Here is a 23,539-nt window from a genome sequence, read left to right on the forward strand (position 1 = left end):
TCTAGGTTCAACAAATTAAACTAATTTGTGAAACAACACTAAAAATAAACTCACTGAGATGTAATTACTAAAACAATAATGAATTTCATCCTTGCATCACTAGTTTAGAATATATCTTTAATCATAAAATTTTTTGTTTAATTTTAATATACACATTCTACATTTAAGGTGATGTTCTTGTTAACCAAATGTTAAGAGGTCCCGAATGATAACTAATACTTTTACTGTGGTAAAGTGTGTAGCTAACAGCTTCTGAGCTAAGCCCATCTCAATTGGTGACTCAGAATCTAATGTTCTTCAAACAGGATGTTCCAGATTTTCAATAAGAAAATTGTCTGAAAAAGTATCAGCATTTAAAGTGATATCCAATATGCAATTGTTAGGTACAGTATGAAGGTTGGAAAAGAATAATTAATGTAGAGGCATTAGATAAAGAGAAGTGTAGACTGTGGTAAACAGTAGCAGGATTTCAAGAGGAGGTTAACTATTTACATGTAACAAATACATCAGCCAACAACGTGTTTTACACAGTTATAGTACCATTAGGGCTAAAAGCAGTGGAAGTAATTTTAATAAGCCTATTAAACTACTGGGGAACTACTGAAGGGAAGGAAAACAAAAGGGTCAGAGAAGGATGTGCATGATAAGGTTATAGTTATTGGTGATTCCTTGACAAGACATGTGAATAGACTAGTCTGTGGGTAAATAAGGAGAAAAGAATCAGATTATGCTACCCAGGAGAACAGGAGGAGGATATAACTGACACAGCATGAGATATATTACAGGTGGACAGCAGGAATGCAGTATTTATATGCATGTAGGAAATTATAATGCTGAAATATAGGTCAAAGGAGCTTATCAATAAAGGTACAATGGGTTGAAAAAGAATTTGAAAAAAAAAGCCATAACTTAATTTTTGTCAGGGATACTGTCCAGAATTAACTGTAAGATAGTAGTTAGAAGTAGATCACTAGGGATAAATGTTAGGCTTAGGTTAGCACATAAGGATGAATAGACTGACTGGTTGGACATGAGAGATCAGTACAGTGATATGAGAAGGTTTTTTTTGGAATATATGATTTACATTTAAATAGAGTAGAGGCTGACTTCTTTGCTATGGTTCAGCTGTAAGGGAAGTTTTATGCTAGGACTAGATAGTGATGAGGGCAAAGATAAACTAAATGTAAAAAGAATAAGGGGCAGAGAATAGTTTAGCATAGGAATTGAGTACAGAAGTAGTTATAAAAATGATTAATTGTTACAATTATAATACTAGAAGTATAAGAAATAAAACAGATGCCTTTACAGCACTAGTATGAATGGAGAATTTTGATACAAGGGCAATGACTGAAACATTAAAGCAGGTTATTTTGATGTCAGAAATTTCTTTGAAATACAGGGTTACAGGCTGTTTAATATGGATAGAGTATCAAAAAAAGAGGGGAAGGTTTAATACATAAAATGTGAGTTACATCCTGTCAAAGTTGAGGATATCAAAAATAGCAAGTTGTGCAAACATTAAAGTGAATTTAAGAAAAAGCTTTATACGTATAAGAATGGATTTTTTTTTATAATTTATTTATTAATACTTTTAGTTTAGTTCAGAAGATGGAAAAGCTGAGATGGATCAATAGGTTCCACATTGTTCCAAAAATATTACGTTATGCTATTCAGGTACAATAACATAAAGCAAAAAAGTCAATGTTTTCTGCAAAATGCATGTTCAGGGCTGTTAAGCAAATATAAAAATAAATTGAACAAGGAGAGCAAAAGAAAACAAATAAATACAAGTGTAGCTGAAAAGAAAAACAAACTGTATAATTGCCAAATCTGACCAGACTTCTTCTTTTATACTATTTGGTTGCCAAATACTAAAAAATAAGTAGAACAGGTGAGATAAAGTGGAATCAGAATGACAGAAATACACACCTTGAACACCTGAGTGAAACGAAGAAATTAAAAATATCCTACAAGACTATGGATTATGATTTTCAACAAATGAGTTACATACAATTTTAAACTACCACTAAATAACTCGTACAGGTTTTTTATTACCAGTTTGAACAGATTACTTTCTAAGAAGATCACACAAAAGCATGTACACGTACATGCCACCTTTAGACCAAAGAACAAAGACAACAGCATGTAATCTTTACCTATGTAAAAGCAGTGGCACATTTACAACTTTGAGATATTCTGTCAACAAAGATGCGATTAACTACATGTAGAAACTAGATGCAAAATTAGAAAAATATTACATAACTAAATATATATTCTATATCAGTAATGGAAGAATGAAATTCATGACTATTTCAGTCATTACAGTTTTTGATTCTAAACAGTTTTAGTATTCACATGTACCACAAAAAGATACATTCCAAAGATATGCAGTCATAAAAATGATTTATTGTTCACAAATATAAAATATGACTATGTGATTATACATAAATATACATTACAACAACCTACCACAAATGTCTTTAATGTAAAGCACATAGCATCTCACTAATTTTTTTTCCCCACACAGGAGTAACATTTTAAGATATATTTTTCCAATTAGTTTTTATAATAATATTTATATATAAATTACAAATGGAATGAAATAGAGAAGAAAAATGTTTATGTTCTCACTATTTATCATATTTCTTTTAACATGCAGTTAAAAGCATATCAGTAACCAGAACTCTACTAAAAGTAGTTACAAATTTATACAGGTACAACAAATACATTAATGTGAAGTTGAAAAGCAGCACTGAATGGAAAATACATCACACACTGGATAAACAGCAAGATCTTTAAACCTTCAAGTTTTATTAAATCTATAAATACAGGTAATACAATTAGTCCTCATACCATCTCACATTTCAATATAAATGAATAATAACCCTATATTTCTTCACTTATTCATTTCTATTACGACTTTTTGAACCTAACATCATGAATCTCACATTTTAAGTTGTTATACATCACTTTGTTTTTATTCCATATAGTTTTATCATATACATTCATATTAAGATGAGTCTAAAAAATCTTAAAGGCATTGTATACTGTTCATCTGTAACAATATTTATTGATATTCTTAGATTTCAACCAAACAACTGAGTTAATGTCCATCATACAAAATTTCTTACTGGATGTCTAGTTGAGTATGGGTCCATCTAGTACATGTATGCTGTAGGTTTAAGGTTTATGGAAAGATTCATTAATGAGAGTAACTTAAATTTTGTCAGCTTCACACAGGTGAAACTGAAAATCAAACGTTGTCATATTTTTACTGTAAGAAAAGGTGATAACTTACATGCTTGGTTAATTAGCAAACAGAGTCCCTGTGATGATAATGTAACCATTTCATTATTACAGCATTTACCAAAATGTATACAATGATCATATACTAAACCTTTTTATTTACAAGCATGTTATTCACAAACTTTATTGTGTCATGTTTTAAGCTCAGTTATGTTGTTTCAGACATATTTATTTCATAAACTGAGGAGTTTATTGAACTCAATTATATTTATTTTCAAAACTGAGATGTTACAAAAAATTTCTTACATAAATTTCATCACTATTTACTAAGCTGAGGTATGAACAATGTAATGAATAATAAAATAACTCTTATTTTTACTTTCAATATGATTTTCAAATTAATGTAAAAGTTATCACCTTTTTTTTTTACATTACTAAGAACTGTACAATATTTTATTTTCATTTTCTAGTTATGTTGAGTATACCAGAAAGTCTGTTTAATATAGTTATCTCAGTTTATGAATTTACATGCCTAATTGGCTCAGGAATAGCTTAGTGATTAAAATAATGAACTGTACATTAAAAGTTCCAAAAGTTACATTGCAATATGCTGCCACTAAGCATTCCATACTTCCATCTGTGTATATCACGAAAGACAATTCCACTTGTCAGGTACGAGCAGCTTTTTTTTGTCATCAAAAGCAGTAGGTGCTACTAGCTGGTTTCCTTTCTCTAGTTTATACCTAAATAAACACTGCAGATCTATGATTCAGCTATTTAACCCATTATATTGCATTAAATGTCCTTCAGGTTCAAAAACTAATATCTAACATTAAACATTCTTTGTGAAGTATTTTTAATTATGAAAGATTTTCTACCACAAGGCACTGTCCTTTATTAAACCTTTAATGATAACACCAGGTGGTGTTATACAACAGTTTCTGCTTCAAGGTGTTCCTTGAAATAGCAGTTGCTTGATAGTCAGCATACCATGTTTTCTGACTTCTTATTTTAATGTGTATCTTTTCACAAGTATTATTTCAGGTATAGGCAGCTTTCACATAAAACATGATCAAGAAAGTCAAGTTGATTCTGTTCTATTTGCTATTGCCTTTGTCATAATTCAGAGATAAAATCTAGTTTGCCCATGGGTAATATTGCTGTAAAGCTGCATCATCAGCCTGAAGGTGGACAACAGTCTCCTCCAATAGTAGTTCACTTCATGCCTCTACATTAATACCTCCCTTATAGTTGAATGAAAATGACCAACTAGTCACTTTGAGTTTGTTTTGCATCACCAATTAATCTGAGTAAGTGTTTCCTCTACGTTGCACAACAACCAATCAAGTGCAATGCACACACCTCATTATTCCCACCATGCATCACCTTGATACTGATGCATATGAAAAATGAAAAAAATTCATCCCTATGTAATGCAAGGTTTAATCAGTTTGGATCATCATCTTGAATGAGTCAGTTATGAAATAAGTATTGATGGAGTATAGCATAGCCATTAACAGTTTATAATTTTATGTGATATGTCTTCAAAAGTCTGAAACTCTTCTAGTTTGAGATATTTCATTTCTATTGTTTTGTCTTTACCCATATGTCAGTCAGAACTGGTCTTTCATAATCTGTATATTTTATCTGATCAAAATATTTTACAGGTATAAAAACAGACAAGTCACAATAAAGGTGTCAGCCATATAAAAACATGAAATCATATGAAATGCTATTATGTAAACAGGCAAAAATGTAATGTAATATAAAACAAGAAAAACTGAGGACACTTTAGCCATCTTTTATATTCCTGTTTCTCCCTGTTTCTGTTACCCTTAAGTCATTAGTTTCAGCCGAGTGGCTTTGAAAAATAATTCAGCATTAAAATTAACAACAATTTTCATAAAAATAAGAATACATGTACTAAACTTGCCAAACCCTAGCTCACGTTAGTATTCTCCATTAGTGTTTTGTTTCACACATGTTTTGTGTTTACTTGCCATGTTTTGCCTCTTGCACAAGAACAGCAATAATTTACCACTTTTTTGAATGCTTATTTCTCTTAATCTAACACAGATATGAAGCTCCTGTCTTTAATATGATGTAATTCTGTTTAGATTTGTTTGGAACAGCTGGGACAGTACTCTAGATTTGGCCTAAAATTTGGTTCTCTATTCATAGTTACAGCTTAACATATTTAACCTTTGTATAACACTTTACCATAAAGACATAAAAGTGTATATATACAACGTTCACACAAACTTCACCTTACCTATTTAAAGACATATCTCTTCGCAACAAAACTGTAATAGCAGCTGTAACCACACGAACCATATCAGTCTTCACCAGCTGACTATTATGCATTGGAAAGCCTAACAGAAGGAAGTCCAGAGTACTTCTCTGGACTAAAACACTAGAATCCTGGACTGCTGCACATAAAGCCTGGACCTAAAAAGGTAAATAGAAAATAATAAACACCAAATTTAAATTTTAATTATGAAAAAAGCCTGCAATAAATGCTATGTAGAATATTTGTAACATTTGTGTTAAGGGCAGTATAAAAGTAAAATAGTTAAGCCCAGCACAATTCTTACACTATGCACTCTCACTTTAGCAGCTACTTATGTACAATATATTCTAAAAGCCAAATTATAGGTGTTCACAATTGTAAATGAGAGAGTCTGAACTGGGAACTAATGCTTCATAAATTCATACCATTTGTGTTTGTTTATGTAAAGAAAAGGTGTGAAAACTCCTTTTAAGTGCTTGTACTTTTAACACTTACACTGTAGAACAATAAACATTAAAGCTACACATTTCAGTGAAGTAATATGTATGCTCATGTATAAACTACAAAAATTCCTGAATAAACATTTTACTTCCTTCCAAATGTATCAGACTCTCCAATGGATCTGAATAATCAAGATATGTAATTCATTCCTAAGTCTTCAAACATAGCAATGACATTTATTAAGTTGTTTTGTTAACATACACAGCTAATATTATTTTAAATGTGAAAAAATCAGCTTATATACAAAAACCCTACCAACAAAAACCAGAATACACTTAATGTAATTTCTTTAACCTGAGTCACCTACATAACACTATATTTAACAAAAACAAGTTTTTCATATTAGTGCTAGGATAAAATTTGTTTGCAAGCAAAGTGCGAAACAAATTTAAATTTGTAATAAATATTTCATAATTTATATTGATGTTCAGATAAATCCAAAGAAATATCCAAATCTGTAATCATATGGGAGATCACATACGTATATGTGTGTGTTTATGTTATGTGCCAATTCAAGCATAAACATGTACATAATAAATTGATCATCAGAACAATAAGAGGTTCCTTGGCTTAACATGTGGAAGAGGCAGTAATTTCTTCCAAATGGATTCAGAAACATAACACAATGCTAAAGCCTGAATAACAAAATGCTTTATTTTCTTAGGAAGCTAAAGGTTAATTGGTTGTTAGGTAGAACATGCATAACGAAATAGAATAGAAAAGTATTATAACTTACATTTAACATAAAAAATTACAACATGGATGAAGGTTCAGGTTTAAGTTTTGGTTCTTCAAGGGCATAAATGAGTCTTTCTTTAAAGGCTACAATGGGTATCTTTTGAAATATGACAAACCTACAATCACAATGCACATTCTCTCTACAAATAACCAGCACACTCATCACCACATTATTTTATCATCTACAGACATGCATAACAAACAGTATTAACACAAATACAACCCTCCACAAATATGAGTGTGATAAACCATTCAGGTGCATGTGACTCCCTCTGTAAAATTCTACCAAACTATCACTTTGAGTTTAGCAGAAAATAGAAGCATCAATTTTCCATAGGGAAGAAGGGAGGTAAGTACCCATCATAAATACATTTTCAGTATAAGAAGATCATCTTCTGATACAGTGCATTACCTCCTTTCACAGATATAGCTAGAATCCCACACTGAATAAGTGGAGTGGAAGATATAGGAATCCTGCAAGGGAGAAATCCTTGCAGGAGACCTCACCACTTCTGTATAAAATATATTCTTTACCTAATGTAGAAAAAGGTAATGCAGACACAGGAGGAAAATGAAAAGAGCACACCCAAAAGGGAGAGAACAATAGTTTAATATGGACCCAAACCACATGATATTGAAATCTCAATCCCTTAGAGTACGTTAACTTAGTAACCTAATGAGTAAAAGGATGTGCCAAAGGTGTGACAAACTATATATGAGAAATGAACTACTTCCAAAACCCAAACTGCTGGAACCTGACATCCATGTGGGTGTAGGTAAGAGAATCAAACTAGTGGCATGTCAACTGCAATCCAAAACCCAGTCAGTAGGTAGGGGTAGAAAAGTTTATCATACCACCTTCACCTCAAGTTCAGAAGATTAGAGGTTTTTATTCTTTGGTAGGTTTTTTTTAATCTCTTGTAACTAATGAATTTATGGGAAATAATAATTTTAAGTTTTCCAAAGATATATCTAAACTCATTTTTAACAAACCTATTTATGTTGCCAGTCTTGTTATTGAGTTTTTTAATACAAATTTACCATTCAATGAAGTAATTAAGCATTAATTTAACTTTTCAAAATTCTGATCCTGTTAGGGGAATAACTAAACCTGGTTTTATAAGACTATTAGAAGTTGACACCAAAGAGTCAAATTCAGGGCCGTAGATTTTTTACACCCAATGGGGGGGATGGCTTTTGCAACCACTTATGTGGACTGTTCAATTTGCAAATTGGTAATCTCTGATTACGTGAACTTGAAAGCTGTAAACAAGCAGTCACAGAGTAATCTTGTTGCCACGATACTTCAAGGTTTCCATGTATGTTTGTTTAAGTGAGATGTTGTGAACAGTTTCCAAAATGTTAATAGAATAAAGACAAATGTGTCACAAATTAACTGCCACATTAATTTATTCCTGCACACTGCACAGTATAAAAGATGGCCATTATACTTGACAAGGTTACTAATAACTTTCATTGCGTGAATTACATTTTCAAATATTAATAAAATTAGTAATTACCCTTGATAAGTTTATATCTACTGAAAAACTGTTCATGTTGTTTGATAAAAATAATTAAAATCTCTTTGCGACTCTTGAAAATTATACATCAGTACAATGTAGCACATAATTATTCATACTTTTCATTGAAGTAAGATTCATTTAGTCCTCTGGTCTACATGTTCCCAAATGTAGACCTCCTTTGTCACAAATATATTATATTCCTGTTAAAGCTCATCAAAAGGCAAACACATTGTGATAGAATGTCTATAAGCATGTCTATTAAATAAAAACACCTAAACAAAAACTAGCAATACAATTCGAGTAGACGCTTCAGGCTGTTGAAATCGCTCCTTTTTTGTTCTAATTATACAAGAAAATACAATATTTTTACTATCTATGATAATAGAATATATTGTTCTTTTACCATAAAGCACCAGCACTTTATTAGAGGGCAGTGATAATTTGAAATTTCATGGATTAATGAGGGCCACAAACACAGGTCTTATGAGCCCTGTTGTAAAATCGATGCTCAGACTAAAGGGAGCGGAGGGGGTTGATGTAGGACACGTCTGGATCCGAGCGGCCCGAACCTGTCATTAACTGTACACTAAACATACACTATGGTCAGCGGCTTCAACAGCTAAGGAGAGTAAAGCGTTCAACAATAAAACCAGCTAGACATGCATAAGAACAAACGGCATAGGAAAACTGCACAATATACACATAAGATTGATGCAGCTACAAGCTACAAATGGCCTGCCAGATCTAGATCACAGGAGTTTACATTTGGGAGTAATATTTTCGAATTTCATGCTCTGTTCAATCTGTTGTGATGAAAATTTTACTTAATCTTACACTATGTACAAGACATAGGTAGATTCTGTGGTGGTGCTTGCAAGCCTTGCATGTATACTTAGGCCTACTGACTAATACTTACGAACTATTGCTTAGATTGAAAAGCTTAGAAGCATGCCTATATTAAAGATGTACATTTCGGCTACTGAAAAAGCCTACATCTAGACCTAATTATGTAATTCGATTGGTAATAACACAAGAATCACAAGAACAAACACACAATTTGTAGGCCTGTGATGCAATAAAACAATTCAACAGACCAAACTGTAGGGGGGGATGATTGTATGCACTATTCCCCCACCTAAAATGAAGGGGGGATGTATCCCCCCAGGATCTATGCCCCTAATCAAATTTATTTTTTAATGGTAGTCTGCGGGTTTAGGTATTGCACCATATTTTGCTGATTTGTTTTTAAGTTATTATGAAGAAAAGTGGTTAAAAAAGTTGTCTGAAAAAACCTAAACCATTATATTATAGAAGATATGTTGATGACACTTTTTTTAGTGTTTAAAAATAAACCTGATATTCAAGAATTTGAAAACTATCTGAACAATCAACCTAACAATATTAGATTTACAACTGAAGAACTAACAGTTAATAGCTTACCTTTCTTAAATGCCAAGACTGTTAAATTCAGGTAGCAGTTTTAATACTAAGTGGTATCATAAGCCAACTTTTACAGAACCATATTCATTTTGATAGTTTTTTACCTTTTGAATTTGAAAAGAACAAAATTAGTTTTAATTCATCAGGTTTATAACATAATTAGTTCTGTATCCTCATTCCATGAAGAAATACAGAATATAAAAATTGTTTAGAAAGAACCATTTTCCTATACAATTGATTGATAGCATTATCATAAATTACTTAAAAGCTTTGTACACTCCAAAAATTAGTAAAGAGACTGAAAACAAAGAATTGGTTTATTTCAATCTACTATTTACTGGTAATCATTCTATAGAATTAAGGAAACAAAATCAAATCTGTTGTGAATAACAAATTTTACCCACATTAAATTTAAAATTGTCTTTAAATCAATGTTTCATTTAAGTAATTATTTTAAATATTATATACACACACACATATATATGTATGTATATATTATCTACATATTATATAATGACAGAATTCCTATAATGCATCACTCTTACATCATATATAAATTTACATGTCCAAGGTCTGAGCATGCACATTAAAGAGCATGAACAAAACACAGCATACGATCAGTTGTCCATCTTTTGCCACTGTTTTTAGGACTTTGGCAAAAAATGTCACTTCAAAACACTTCAACACATTGAGGAATGTAAACAATAAAGAAATACCCCACAAAGAAAGTTTGGATATGAAAGATGTGTCCTGAATTAAATGTTAATCAAACAGCATCATCTTTGCTTTTGAGACCAGAGGGATATATAACACTACCCATGTTTAAACAAGGTGAATAATAGAAAAGTGAGAAAATGTATCAGTCCAAGAATCCAACATCCAGATGACTGGAAAAGTATAGATGTCCCTGCACAATGAAATATCCCATTCAAATCAATCAAACAGAAACCATCCCAAGCACAGTAACATCTTCAGCATAATAAGATTTTCAAGAGATAGTACCAGAGAAAGAATCTTGGTAACCTGCAAGTTCCTTCACTGTGACCCACAACATAGTACTTTTGAACAAGAGTCCAACTAGGTGAGGGAGCATAGGCACCTGTAATATACATTGCTTGGTCCAGCTTTGAATCCAAAACCTAGCCAATGGGAACTTACATCCATGTGAGGATAGAAACATTTAACAAAAGATTCTGAGCAAAGACAGAATCAAGCAAATAAAAAGGCAAAATCTAGTGAAATAAGTTGAGATAAGTATTGTTTTACACACCAATAGTTAGAAAGGGAAACACTAAAAAACTGTCAAAATAATGGAGAACCATTTACAGCCATAACAAAAAGTGAACTGATAATAAGTTAAAAAAAAAGTAAAAGACTATAAACCTTATCAATATGAACAGGTGGCTGATAAAACAAATACAAACAATCAAAACAAGAATTTAAATATAAAAACTGAAAAATCGACCAAGACTAACATATCTCTTAATGATGAAAAAGCAACATAGACAAAAACATAAACCCAAGAGTTAGAGGATGCTTATATTGTATTATGTGATGAAGATGTAACAACAGAAAATATTCCAGTCAGTGACATTAGTAGTAAAGGTAGTGTCCCAGTAACTGATAATCATGTACTAAATGATGACACAGGCTGATGTAGTGACCCATGATTATAACCTTAGATTATGTAGCCTTATATTAACTCAACCAAAAGTGATCCCTATAATTAGGAGGAAACAAGTAAGGTTAACTCCTTAAGTAGTTGTACACAAACTCCAAGAATGATATAAAGGTAGTTAATACTGACTCTAATAAAGTAAGAGACAGTGTATTAGAAGCCTTAAATAATATAAGACTCTTTAAGAAGTTGTAATTAAGGTATGTAGGATAAGTTGTATAGGTGTGTAATTACATTACATATTATACATGTTTCATTAGTACTCTAATTATGTGCATTAGTAGTAGACATATCTGTAGGTATACCAGGATCCTTGTGATACTAATGGTCAGAGTTATAGCTGGGCAGAATGCAAGTATTGTTCCAATAGAAAATAAGGTTAGTATGGTATTTGTTAAGATTGGAAATTTCATACTGTTTTGAGATAAAAGGCAAATATTGAAGACATACCATTTCTGCAATACATTTGGTTATCAATCCATTTGCAGGAACTGGTAGCATTCAAGATTGTTTGGGGTTGATACTTGTGTGAGATTTGACCCAGAAAGTTCAGAAAATATGACATCACACCGTACAACATATCAGATAACAGCTACCTTTAAAATAGTAAGAATCTTACAACACGGATTAAATGAAAATTTTAAGATGCTAGTTAAAAGATATCATGATAAGATAGGTGTTTCATAACTAGAATTAAAAGATAATAAAGATAGTGTATCAATAATGGACAGAAATTGATAAAGATGTGGTTTAGTAAATGCAAGTGGAAGCATTTTAATATTCTTATTTGGAATAACAACTACAGTTAATATACACAAGTTAAATAAGAAAGTAGATTATAAGAAACAGATATCCACACAGATGATTCTTTATGACCAGGTGAATATAATGAATTATTTAAACTATACAACTGAATTTCATGATCAAGAGATAATAAAAGTTCGTAGAGCATTAGTAAATATCACCAGCACATTAATACATATTAAAGTAGAACAAAATGAACTTCATAAACCAGGAGCTGAGATATCAATTTCTAATATTAGGATTCAGAATAATCTCCAACAATTATCATTTACTGTAGGAAGAAGCAGTAATGACTTAGCTAAGTTAGTACAAGCACTGTACATATCAGCAGGTAAAAAGTTGAGTTCATATGTTCTGCCCCTGAGCAAGCTGGAAAAAGTACTAGATGAAATTGAAAGAAAATGCCCCCACATTTACAGTTTGTGATCCCCATACACGGTGATCAAATATACATTTATTGTATGAGGGTTGATGTAGAGACAACTGCAGTAAGGAACAATTTAAGAATGTTCATGGAGTTATCCTTGAAAATAATGGATAGAATATTTAAACTGTATGGAATTGTATTCCTATTATTAACATTGAATCACTCTTTGATTTAATTATAGAGGATTGAAAACCCATATTGCTGTTTCAGGTGAACAGTATAATTATATAGAAATGACAGAAGATATCATGAGATGTAAAGAAGGACCAATCTGAGTATGTGTCCTTTACTCAGGAATGTATTCAGTACCTATAGTAACTTGTAACCACATAATATTTGCAGAGATTCGAAATAGAATAGCTTAGTTATGTAAAAAAAGAATAACTACCCCTAAACCATTTCATTCCCATAAGACAAGGATCCCAGAAATCTGGTTGTTTAATGTAAGAAACAAACTTACCTTATCAGTATGTCCTAAATCAGATGTACATCAATTTGATTATTACACTTAAATGTTTAAGCTAAGAAATAGCTGTGATCTAAAACTAGCTAGAAATTGTTCTGCAAATGCACAGGGAATAATGTTACCTTCCAGTTTTAGAAGTAAAACTAAGTATAAAGGAACTCAGTTAAACATAAGAGTGTCAGATCTGCAGGAATTATTAATGAAAGAAGAGTCACAGTAACTTATAAAAAATATAGCAAAATATTAGAGAGTTGACAAGTATACTGAAAGATATGCAGCACTTACATCCTAAAAAAACAAGGTTGTTTATTAAAATATTTCAACAGCAAAAAGAAACAGGTTAGATAAGTGGAAGATATCTAATTCAATGATGGCAGAACTATGTTTAGTTGTAGTACTACTAAGTATAACATTGTAAAACTCACAATTTTTTGAAATTATATAGGTTGTATAAATTCAAAAGAACAAAGTGTTGTCCTATTCAGAGGCTATAGAAGTAATTGAACTACACGATTATGACCCATCTAATTACGATGTGCAACAATTGCATAGACTGATGACAAAATTAATTAGTATAATAAATTGATGAGGTTAACAGATTATAAAACTAAACATTGTTGTACAAACTTAATGGGCAAAATTAGCAAGCTTATTTTAGTTATTGATAAAGGGAATAATATTTAGAGACAATATAATCCCAAAGATATTGTGTATGACATGAATAAACATGTACAAATTAAAGTAACATAAACTCAATGAATGAAAAGTGAATCAACAACAACTTGGAAAAATCGGAATAGCTCAACAATGATTGTGAATATATCAGAACAGCAAAGAAGAAATGTGATGTTAACTAGAATCATGTTACTGTTAAATGTTGATGATACCTTGACTTATGCTGATCACATGTATTGCTATTATAAGAAAGAGAGGGCAGTTACAGATGAAGTAGAAGGATTCCAGGTAACTGGAGAATATGTTGTAAAAGAACTGGCAATATAGGATTCTTTTACTCAAGGGATTGATATAATTATAGTTTCATGATCCTGTTTACAAGAGATTTATTAATCAAGGATAACATCTGGTATGTAGAATGGTGTACTACTTACCTCCACAACCTTTTCCTGGGAAGAAGGTAACTACAATTTTTTAGATACAATTGATTTGTGCCAGGAATTTAACAATACCGGCATTAAACTATATTCCAAAAATACACAACTCTTCAACAGAATAACAGGACTTCTGTATATGGATAATTTAGATTTATTTCATACTTTTTATGGTGGTTATAAGGCAAATTAAACTGGCCAAATGCATAGAGATAGGGCAGAGAAAATAACACGTTTTACTAAAAAGGAAACACTTTATATTTATGTAGAAGATTTTAGAGATCAATAGAAGTTTGACAATTTTAATTGGAAGAAATGTATTTTTAATCTTCACGTGAAAATCACTTTGGACTCAAACCAGTTAACACTTTCACTCCATATATTCAACTGTAATTTTCTGGAAAAACACTTAATTAAATAAATATGATTTTTTGTGAAATAAAAAGACTTGTAATATTCACTGAAAGCTATTAAAATTTTGTGAAAATATATAAAACATATTAAAAGTTATACTGTGGAAACTATTATAGTTACTTTGGGATAATGATCAAATCAGCCAAACCCATAGTAAAAGAGTTATTTAGAGTTTGTAATTACTTGTTAATATATTCTCATTATCTTATTATTATTGAAATACTTACCTTAGGTCAACATCTAAAAACAATTTTTTTTATAAAAATGAATATTTTTGAAATAATTTCTTCAAAAATTATCTCTTCTATCAAATATTACAAACACAAACAATTCTATAAACTAAATTTTAGTACGATTATAATCAAGAAATACTAAATAAAATAATCAGTCTAATGAACACAATAAATACCACAAATGATATTAATATCACACATTAAAGATACAAAGTCTAATTTTTGACCATTAGGTCCACAAATATTTTAAATGATTTACTTACAGAATAGTTTCACTAAACTTGAGAAGTGAAATAAACACAATTTACTCATTAAAATAAAAAACATATAGTAGTTACCAATAAAAATCAGGTATTCCTATAAAATATTATTCACGAATACCACTGTACCAAACCAACATTGTAAATTTATGTATGTATAAAAAATTTAAAACATGAATGCCTTTAAATAGTCGACTATTCCTCTTCAGGAAATTAAAGCTCCAAACCTACAATTTTTCAAGAAATATCGAGTATCATCATTAATTTTCTAATTACTTGTACACTGAAATTTCTTTCTCGTGCTTTAACATTAGTAAAGCCTCATAGAATGAAAGTTCTGTCAACTTCATTAAATAGATTAGTGTCTATACTAAACAATTATATATTACTAAGGTGATCATATATCACAATTACTCACAAGTTTTTATAAGTTTCAGTTTTGAAAAACCCTTCCAAATGGAAGCTACTCAGAGAAGAAGGGTAAGAAAGAACAGAGTAACAAAAATCAGAAAGTAAAATCTTACAAGAATTGCAAGCACTTCTTTAGAATTCTTGGTTTCCAATACATAATTGGAAAAACGTGTGTCAGATGACAACACCTGAGCTATAATATCCTCTTATAAATCATCTGAAAGTTATCTTATGAATTAAATCCTCATCTGACAGCCCTAACACTGTTGTAAAGAAAATTAAAAATATTCACAATTTAATGTAAAGATTCAAATATTTTTACCTGGCCACAACATGTTAATGGTTTGAAAATGCACAGTGACATAATAATGATTGTTTGTTCTTTTCTATTGTCAACATAAAATTTTTAAATTTCCTTCTAACTATAAATGCTTATTGATAACTTACCATTGTATCAATATCTGTTCCAATGAGATAAAGCTGGTCTTCCATACTTAATTTCTTGTTATAATGTGATGTTATAAAACCTACAGCTGGTAATCGTACACTTTGATTAGACAGTATACATTTCCACATGCAACCATAAAAGTAACTGCTCTCTACTGTATCACTGACTTTTTGCAGTAGTAGGTCTGTCCTGGAAATAAAACAAGCAACAACAATTCAGCAGAAAAACCAAAAATGTAAAAACTATGATCTAACTAGAACAATTTTAACCAGGAAATACAAGAATTCAAGAGAGTTGAATATAATATTTTGAAATGTTACATAATACTTTAAACTTTATTACTGCAATTCTTCTAAATTATTGATATTAAAACAAACACACTTTTCAAAAAGAAATATGAAAAATCACAGGTTTTAAAATATCTCAAACTATATGAAAATTGAATACATTACGTTAAAATGATTTTGGAGTGATGCTACGTTACCAAGTTCCACATCGCATTGTCTGGTTGTGCTATATATGATGAATATGCATCTCAACAATATCCTTTTAGAATAGGTTCCTTTGCAAAATACTCTATCATAAGACTGTCATGTCCAAAGCAAACCACTCCTCCCTGTTTGCTTTCAATAATACTTTTAGCCTACAAAGACAACAGAGTCACAGTGTCTATTTCAACAATCCAATCATACAGAAATCCACAGGTTCTTTCTTTGATGATTTGAATGGTATGTCTTTGAATGTAATAGCATGAATACCTGTTTGTTCTCCAACTGCTTAAGGTATATGACAAAAGTTATGTCATAAACCAACAAGGAAATCTTTCATTATTCTGTTAGATACTGCCCTCTGAAACAAATGTATAGCTTTTATTACTGACCTTTGAGTTCATAGATTCACACCCATTGTAGGATTCCACACTTTGCTTACCATGAGTAGGGTTCAACTTTTTTCCAGATCTTCTTCTGGATGAAATAGTAGTCTGTGATGACAAGAAAACCCACTTGTAGAGACAAAATTATGCATGTAAAAATGGCTGGTATGGGTAAAGAAAGTACTATGTAGAGGAACGAACAATGCTTCGACTTTCTTCTGTCATCGTCAGGTTCACAAAGAAAGAAAGAGGTAACTGACCGATAGGTGACCACATGTTTGAAGGGGGTTGTGTAATTGAGTGTAGGAATGCAGAGGGCATGCTTAGATGTTTGATTATATTTATTAATATAGATATAAAGGTGTTCCTCTGTATTGGTTTATTTTGGGCTTGAGTTGTTGAATAAGTAGAAAAATGGAAACCAGATTCAAAGAACACACAAAGTCACCTTCACACGCTTTCGAACACTGCAAATCAAATAAACACAACATGACCATAAAAAACACCCAAATACTAAATAAAAAAACAAACATAAACAAATGCAAAATTAAAGAAGCCTTACTTATATAAGAACTCAAGCCCAAAATGAACAAATACAAAGAAACACCTTTATACCTATATTAATAAATATAATCAAACATCGAAGCATGCCCTCTACATTCCTACACTCAATTACACAACCCCCTTCAAACATGCGGTCAGTTACCTCTTTCTTTCTTTGTGAACCTGACAATGACCAAAGAAGGTCAAAACGTTGTTCCTCTACACAGTGCTTTCTCTACCTATACCAGCCCTTTTTACATAGATAACTACTTCTGGATGGTCTTGGTTTCCCAAGTTGTTTCATATTCCTCTGTTTTCCAACATCTATAAGTATGTAAGGTATTGTCATCTTGGAAATTCTAAATCCCTGATCTGAATACATCTTAATAACCTGAATGTATGCATATTTTGTATCAGAAAGGGCTGTTACATATCATTTCCAAAAACAGTCAATTTTTTGTGACTTCACACCATTCCTAAAATAGCAAACAAAGTTAAAATGTAGTTCTGATACATATCATTCCAACACATCTTTGCAATGGTTGTATTTGTGATGTTACATACTGATTTGCATATTAAAAATTATTTTAACATCATTTACTCAACCATCTGCATATAGTGCTTTTTTTTTCCTATAATGAGCCTCTAACTGCTTCACATTCAAATTCAGTTATTTTTTATGCTATTGTTAAATGAACAATTGCGAAGTTGTGATTTTTATAGAATTTAAAGTGTAACCTTTTACTATAATAAGATTGGATAAGTTTTGGTAGTGTATTAATGAATGAAGAAATGTAGATGGATATTAACATTCTTTTGCCACCATAACCAATATAATAATGGTGATGAGTCACATTCATGAAACAACTCAACAGAGGTAATCATTAAAAAGAAAGAGAGTTTGTTCAAGTTGACATGAAAGAATGATTTCATAAGCAGGACAAGCATGGTCAGAAAAATCTTAGTACAGACATACTTCTAGTCATGAGTTATTACAAGTCAAAGTTAATACCTGCACTAAAAACGGACTTAGCATATATTGTCACTAAATTTGATTACAGTGAGTACAGTACAGGTACCAGGATGACTGTTTTCTACATGGCTCTTTAGAAACGTACCTCTTGATAAATCCACAATTCATTGCCTTACAGTTATTGAAGCATCCAAGACATAGATAACAGCTGTCATATACCATTACTAAACATAGTTTTGATTTGATTGTCTTGGATTAAGACATACGATGTTATATTTTGGCAAAAGCCCAATAAATCTGCTGGAAAGATAACATTACATACCACATTATTAAATGGCTGGGTAAGTTTCATATTTGCATATCCTTTGCAAAATGTAAATAACTGAAAAACACTCCCACGAGCCAGATTTACAAGATATACTTAATGAATCTGAAGTTATTTCCCAAAGATCCATCAACAGTGTTTTACATGGTACTACTATAACTGGAATGTTCAAGTATATAAACTAAAGTATAAATTACTACAATGTCTGAGATTTGTCAATTAAAGAGGAAAATGAATAATCACTTTCACAAATGTGATTTATGATGGCATTATCCCACAGTTTTATTTCCTTAAATGTTAGCATCTGATAAGATGGCCATCTTGATGTTATGGTACCAGGAATTGTCAATAGAATCCAGGTGAATCCAGTATTTACTCTAAAGAGTTCCTATGATGACATATTCAAGTTTCATCAGAACAACTCAAGAGTAACTGGATGCCACATCTTTCAGCACTTTGATCCATGATACTTTAGTTTTTCCCATTTGACAAAAATCAACTATGTATTTATTTGTTCAAAATGGTCAATCTACCAATATTTTACACTGAATATCACTAAGAGCTTTCAGTTAAAGGTCTGTTGATGGTGTAGAATCAAGATAAACATTTAATGTCATCAGTAACATGTGAATGAACAAACATGCATGATTCAAAAACATATAGAGATCTAACAGGCACAACTCTGAAAAGTGATGTGGATTCAATTTCAACCTGTGCAAACTGCAAAGACATAATGTAAAATGTGGGTAGCTCTGAAAGTGAGAGTCAGAAAGACCTGGAGAGACTGAAAACTAAGAATGATGAAGCACCTGCAAGGTCTATCATCTTAACTACTGACTTCATCAGGACTTGAGGCAGAAAGGAAATAGCACTTAATATATGTATCAAAATGTTCAACAGTAAATCTCTTTTTACCTATCTAAAGCACGAAGCTCAAAACATTTGGAAACCAGGTAAGATCAATATAGTATTGAAAAACAAAGGCTGGTTCTGAAGAGTAATAAGGAACTCTTCGCATGGTTAAAATCACTGGGTAGGATTGAGACAACAACCTGTGTGAGATATTGTCTCATCCACTAGGGGTTTGTTTCTTTTTCTATTGCCAGCAGTAATGGATCACTAATGAAATTAACTAAGTCAGGCTTGCTTGGTATCTTTGAAACTAAAGATGGAGATTATTTTTGTTAATGCTATATCTAAAAATGCAGCCTTTATAATTAATGATATTGTGCTGATTTAGTAATTGCACAATACTCCAGCAGCATTTAGGAAACACACTTACACTGTTTTTCTACAAATTATTAGCTTTACTCTAAAAAAAACAAGTGTTTTGGTGCATACTTTAAATATTTAAAGTTATAAGGCTATAAGTTAAACAGTAGCTTATATTCTGCTTATTAAAATGAAAAAATAACACAGGCTAGGATATTCAAAATTTTTAGGGCAAGGCCATTTGGTCTTGGATTTTCTCTCATTTTCAAGGTTACCAAAGCCAATAGCTAGGGCACCAAGACTAAAAAAATTCACTGGAGGAATTAACACCACAGTTCACATTAATATTAACAAAACAGAGATTAATTTCTAAATTAGTTTAGTAAATATGACATTTTACTGGGGGCTTGGGAAGTTGCCCTATCCTTCCAGATTATGTTTATCAACTAGGTAGGTATTAACTTTAGCCAATAAAACTTATAAAGTAACAGTACATCAGCTTTAAGCCTGGAAAAAAAAAAGGGGGGGGATCATGTTCATCTAAGATTCCTTGTTTTTGCCCACTTTTCAAGATTTGACATCTGGTGCTCTAAGATATCATGAACAAATTTCAGGCATCTCTATCTACTTACTAATTTCCCCAACTTTGATAAAGATCAAAGCAGAACATGAAGAGAACAAGTGCTTTATAAGATTTCTAGCATTTACTCCCTCCTGACCCCAAATAGCCTATGACCTAAGAATTATATACAGCTTTGTTTAACTTTGAGAATAATCAGACAAAATCTCTAACTTAAGGCCTAATTTCTACCAACAAAATTCAACCTCAACATGTTTGGATTACTTGACTAAAATTGATGAAAATCGGTTACACAATCTCTCTGAACAGCAGCCTTTTGCCTTTAAAAATCTTGATGAACAAACAGACAGATAGAAAAACACATTGCCATGACATGAGGTCAACATTCTATTTTCAAACAATACTACAACTAGTATTCTTTTGCATAATTTCTAACATAGTCTAGTGCTTATAAACAGCAAACTAGACCTACACTATGTGGTTATAACCTATAATGCATGGTTATAACCTATAAATCATATGTTGTAATATACTGTATTGTGCAACTTGCTACTATAATTCAATAACATTAATCCTTACTCATCAGGATTTCTACCAATCTACCCTCAAATTGAAATTCTTTTGGGCAGGATAAGAGTAAATCAATGTGTGAGACTTTGGACATGATTTGACCTCCTGAGTCCTAAACTGTAATTAGATCTCAAATCAGTCAAGAGATGACAGAGCTACAAAATAAAAGTCTGTACTTGGAAAAGAATTTCAGAGCCATTCTATAAGCTGCTATGCTGTGGATAAGAATCAGAATATAACCTACATATTTACTGATAAAAAAAAAATTATAATTTCTAACACTTGGTCCCAAAGAAAAAAAAAACATTTCACAGCATTCTCCCTCTTAACTTAATCCTTTTTATCCCATGTTTAATGCAAAAAGTATCTGTAGTCATGTGCTTCACTTTGACTAGTGTATCTACATGCTGACTTTGATTGTCACATACTGCTATCACTATGAATTTTTGTGCAAGCTCTGTTGGTGTGTTGTTTGATCATAGAGTTAAATTGCTTGCTTCCACTAAAAGCCTTCAGTATGGTATGACTCAATAAACTGCACAAATTTACCACCAACATGGATAAAAACTTCACTTCCTCACTGACATGCATTTTATGTGATACATTAATCATAACAAAGTAGGTTATGGAGGTTGTAAGTCCAGTTTTTGTGATTCCCAATGATTCTCCCTTTACTGTGGTATGCAGTACAAATGTAGATTGTGAGAACATGACAAAGGGATAATAAAGGGTGGCCATTGTAGCTGTGGATTTTTTAGATTTCTTCTATGGGCAGCATTGCCAATTTGAAAAATACAAGAGCAACTGCTGCTATAAATTTTCTGCCCTGATAACATTTCCAGTATTTATTACAAAATCATGAAATTTTTCAGTCTCCACTTGAAAAGACTATTGCAAGCACAACTTCCAAATTCACAAAATCTGTAGTGAGTACTAATATGCAACTAGTCCAGGAAATTTACCAATGTATTTCAACAGTTTTTAAAATTATTCGTATCAGAAAATGATCTCAGACACAAAAAGAGCACATCAGGGTTACTATGCACCTCCCTTCACAAAATGTTGTATGATAACTCTGTCAAAAAAAAATGGTATTCTTAATTTGCTTGAATAGAATTATTTTTATAAACTTGTTTCTCATATAATTCATATCCTACTTAACAAAGCTAATCCTTTGCTTAAGATACATAATGAAACAAATACTGCTGCACTTTTAAAACTACTTATGACAATAATTTGGAAGGTGTTTTCTTACTGATCTGTAATTGAAAAACATGATGAAAGATTACTGGGGTCAAAATATTTTGCAAAACAATTGATTAATACAGTATAACCTGTCATAATATTCTGATCCTTCTTCTAATCCTGGAAGTACCCCAGTCAAAAATCCATTAAGTCCAGGTCGTAACATCTCTCCAAGAGGAATGAAATGTTTCTCATATATAGTTAGAAGAGGAGGTTTTACATTCATTGCAGCATTTCCAAAAAGTGGAAAGAGGCCAGCACTATAAATGAAGAGTTCTTGACTAAGACGAGCAGTTTTAATGCACTTGAAAATCAAATCATAAGTCTCTAAAGCCTTAAGGTGGACACCTCCAGGAAGAGCAGGATGCATACACTGGGCAAGCCGCTTGCTAATGGTTATCCTTCGAGGTATCACAGGGTATTTGATATGACTGAGAAGGACCTAAGAGCCAGGAAATTAAAAACAATTTATTTAACATTTTCTCTTTGCTTATACATACATTTAAAAAAAAAGCTGACAAAAAACTACTATAAATTGTTTATTACTAGTGTTACAAGTTGTTAAAATATATATATATGTATAAATTAACACTGATATTTCAAACTTTACCAGTAAATATACATGCACACACGTGTTGTGTGTGTGTGTGTGTGTGTGTGTGTATAATATTTGAAAAGTAGAATTAATAATAAAAAATAAAAAAGTAACAAAAATCACACAACTGACAATTATTTAGTTGAACAATAAATGTCAAAAGAATTGTCAAGTGTGTGTATACAGATAGATACACACACACAAATATATATCCATATATTATATCTTCTGAAATTCCCTTTCCATAATTTTAACAGGAAAATGTAGCTGTTTATCAATTTTACAGATATGGCTGAAACATGGCATCATGACATAATTAATTATTTACTTTTTGGTTTCAGTATCACATAATGAAAGGATTCAGACTTTCTCCAAAACCACCAGATCACAGAACCACAGCTTATAAAAATATGAAAGATGCAGTAAACATAGTTTGTGGCCTAATGCACACACTTTGGTTTAGTTTTTATATTTTCATTTCATTGCATTTCATCAAAACTTATATTGTTATACATCATAACTGGTTTCAAACATTGTTCTGTAAGTGATTACAAAAAAAACGAACCTTGTAGTTGAAATAATACACCTTTACAGAGTAAAATTCAGTTTATAAAAATTATCTACAAATCAACAT

At 31.3% G+C, this 23,539-nt stretch overlaps 1 protein-coding gene across 1 annotated transcript in view; it reads right to left on the reverse strand.

Moving 5' to 3' along the window:
- The window catches only part of LOC143258429 (protein DOP1A), a 172,709-nt gene that overhangs the window by 129,591 nt on the left and 19,579 nt on the right, over nt 1-23,539 (reverse strand). The window contains 3 exon segments of the mRNA XM_076517355.1: nt 5,519-5,694; nt 15,988-16,177; nt 22,400-22,752. Of these exon segments, the coding sequence (XP_076373470.1) occupies nt 5,519-5,694; nt 15,988-16,177; nt 22,400-22,752 (719 nt within the window).

The sequence above is a fragment of the Tachypleus tridentatus genome, chromosome 8 (assembly GCF_004210375.1).
Source record: "Tachypleus tridentatus isolate NWPU-2018 chromosome 8, ASM421037v1, whole genome shotgun sequence".
NCBI lineage: Eukaryota > Metazoa > Arthropoda > Merostomata > Xiphosura > Limulidae > Tachypleus > Tachypleus tridentatus.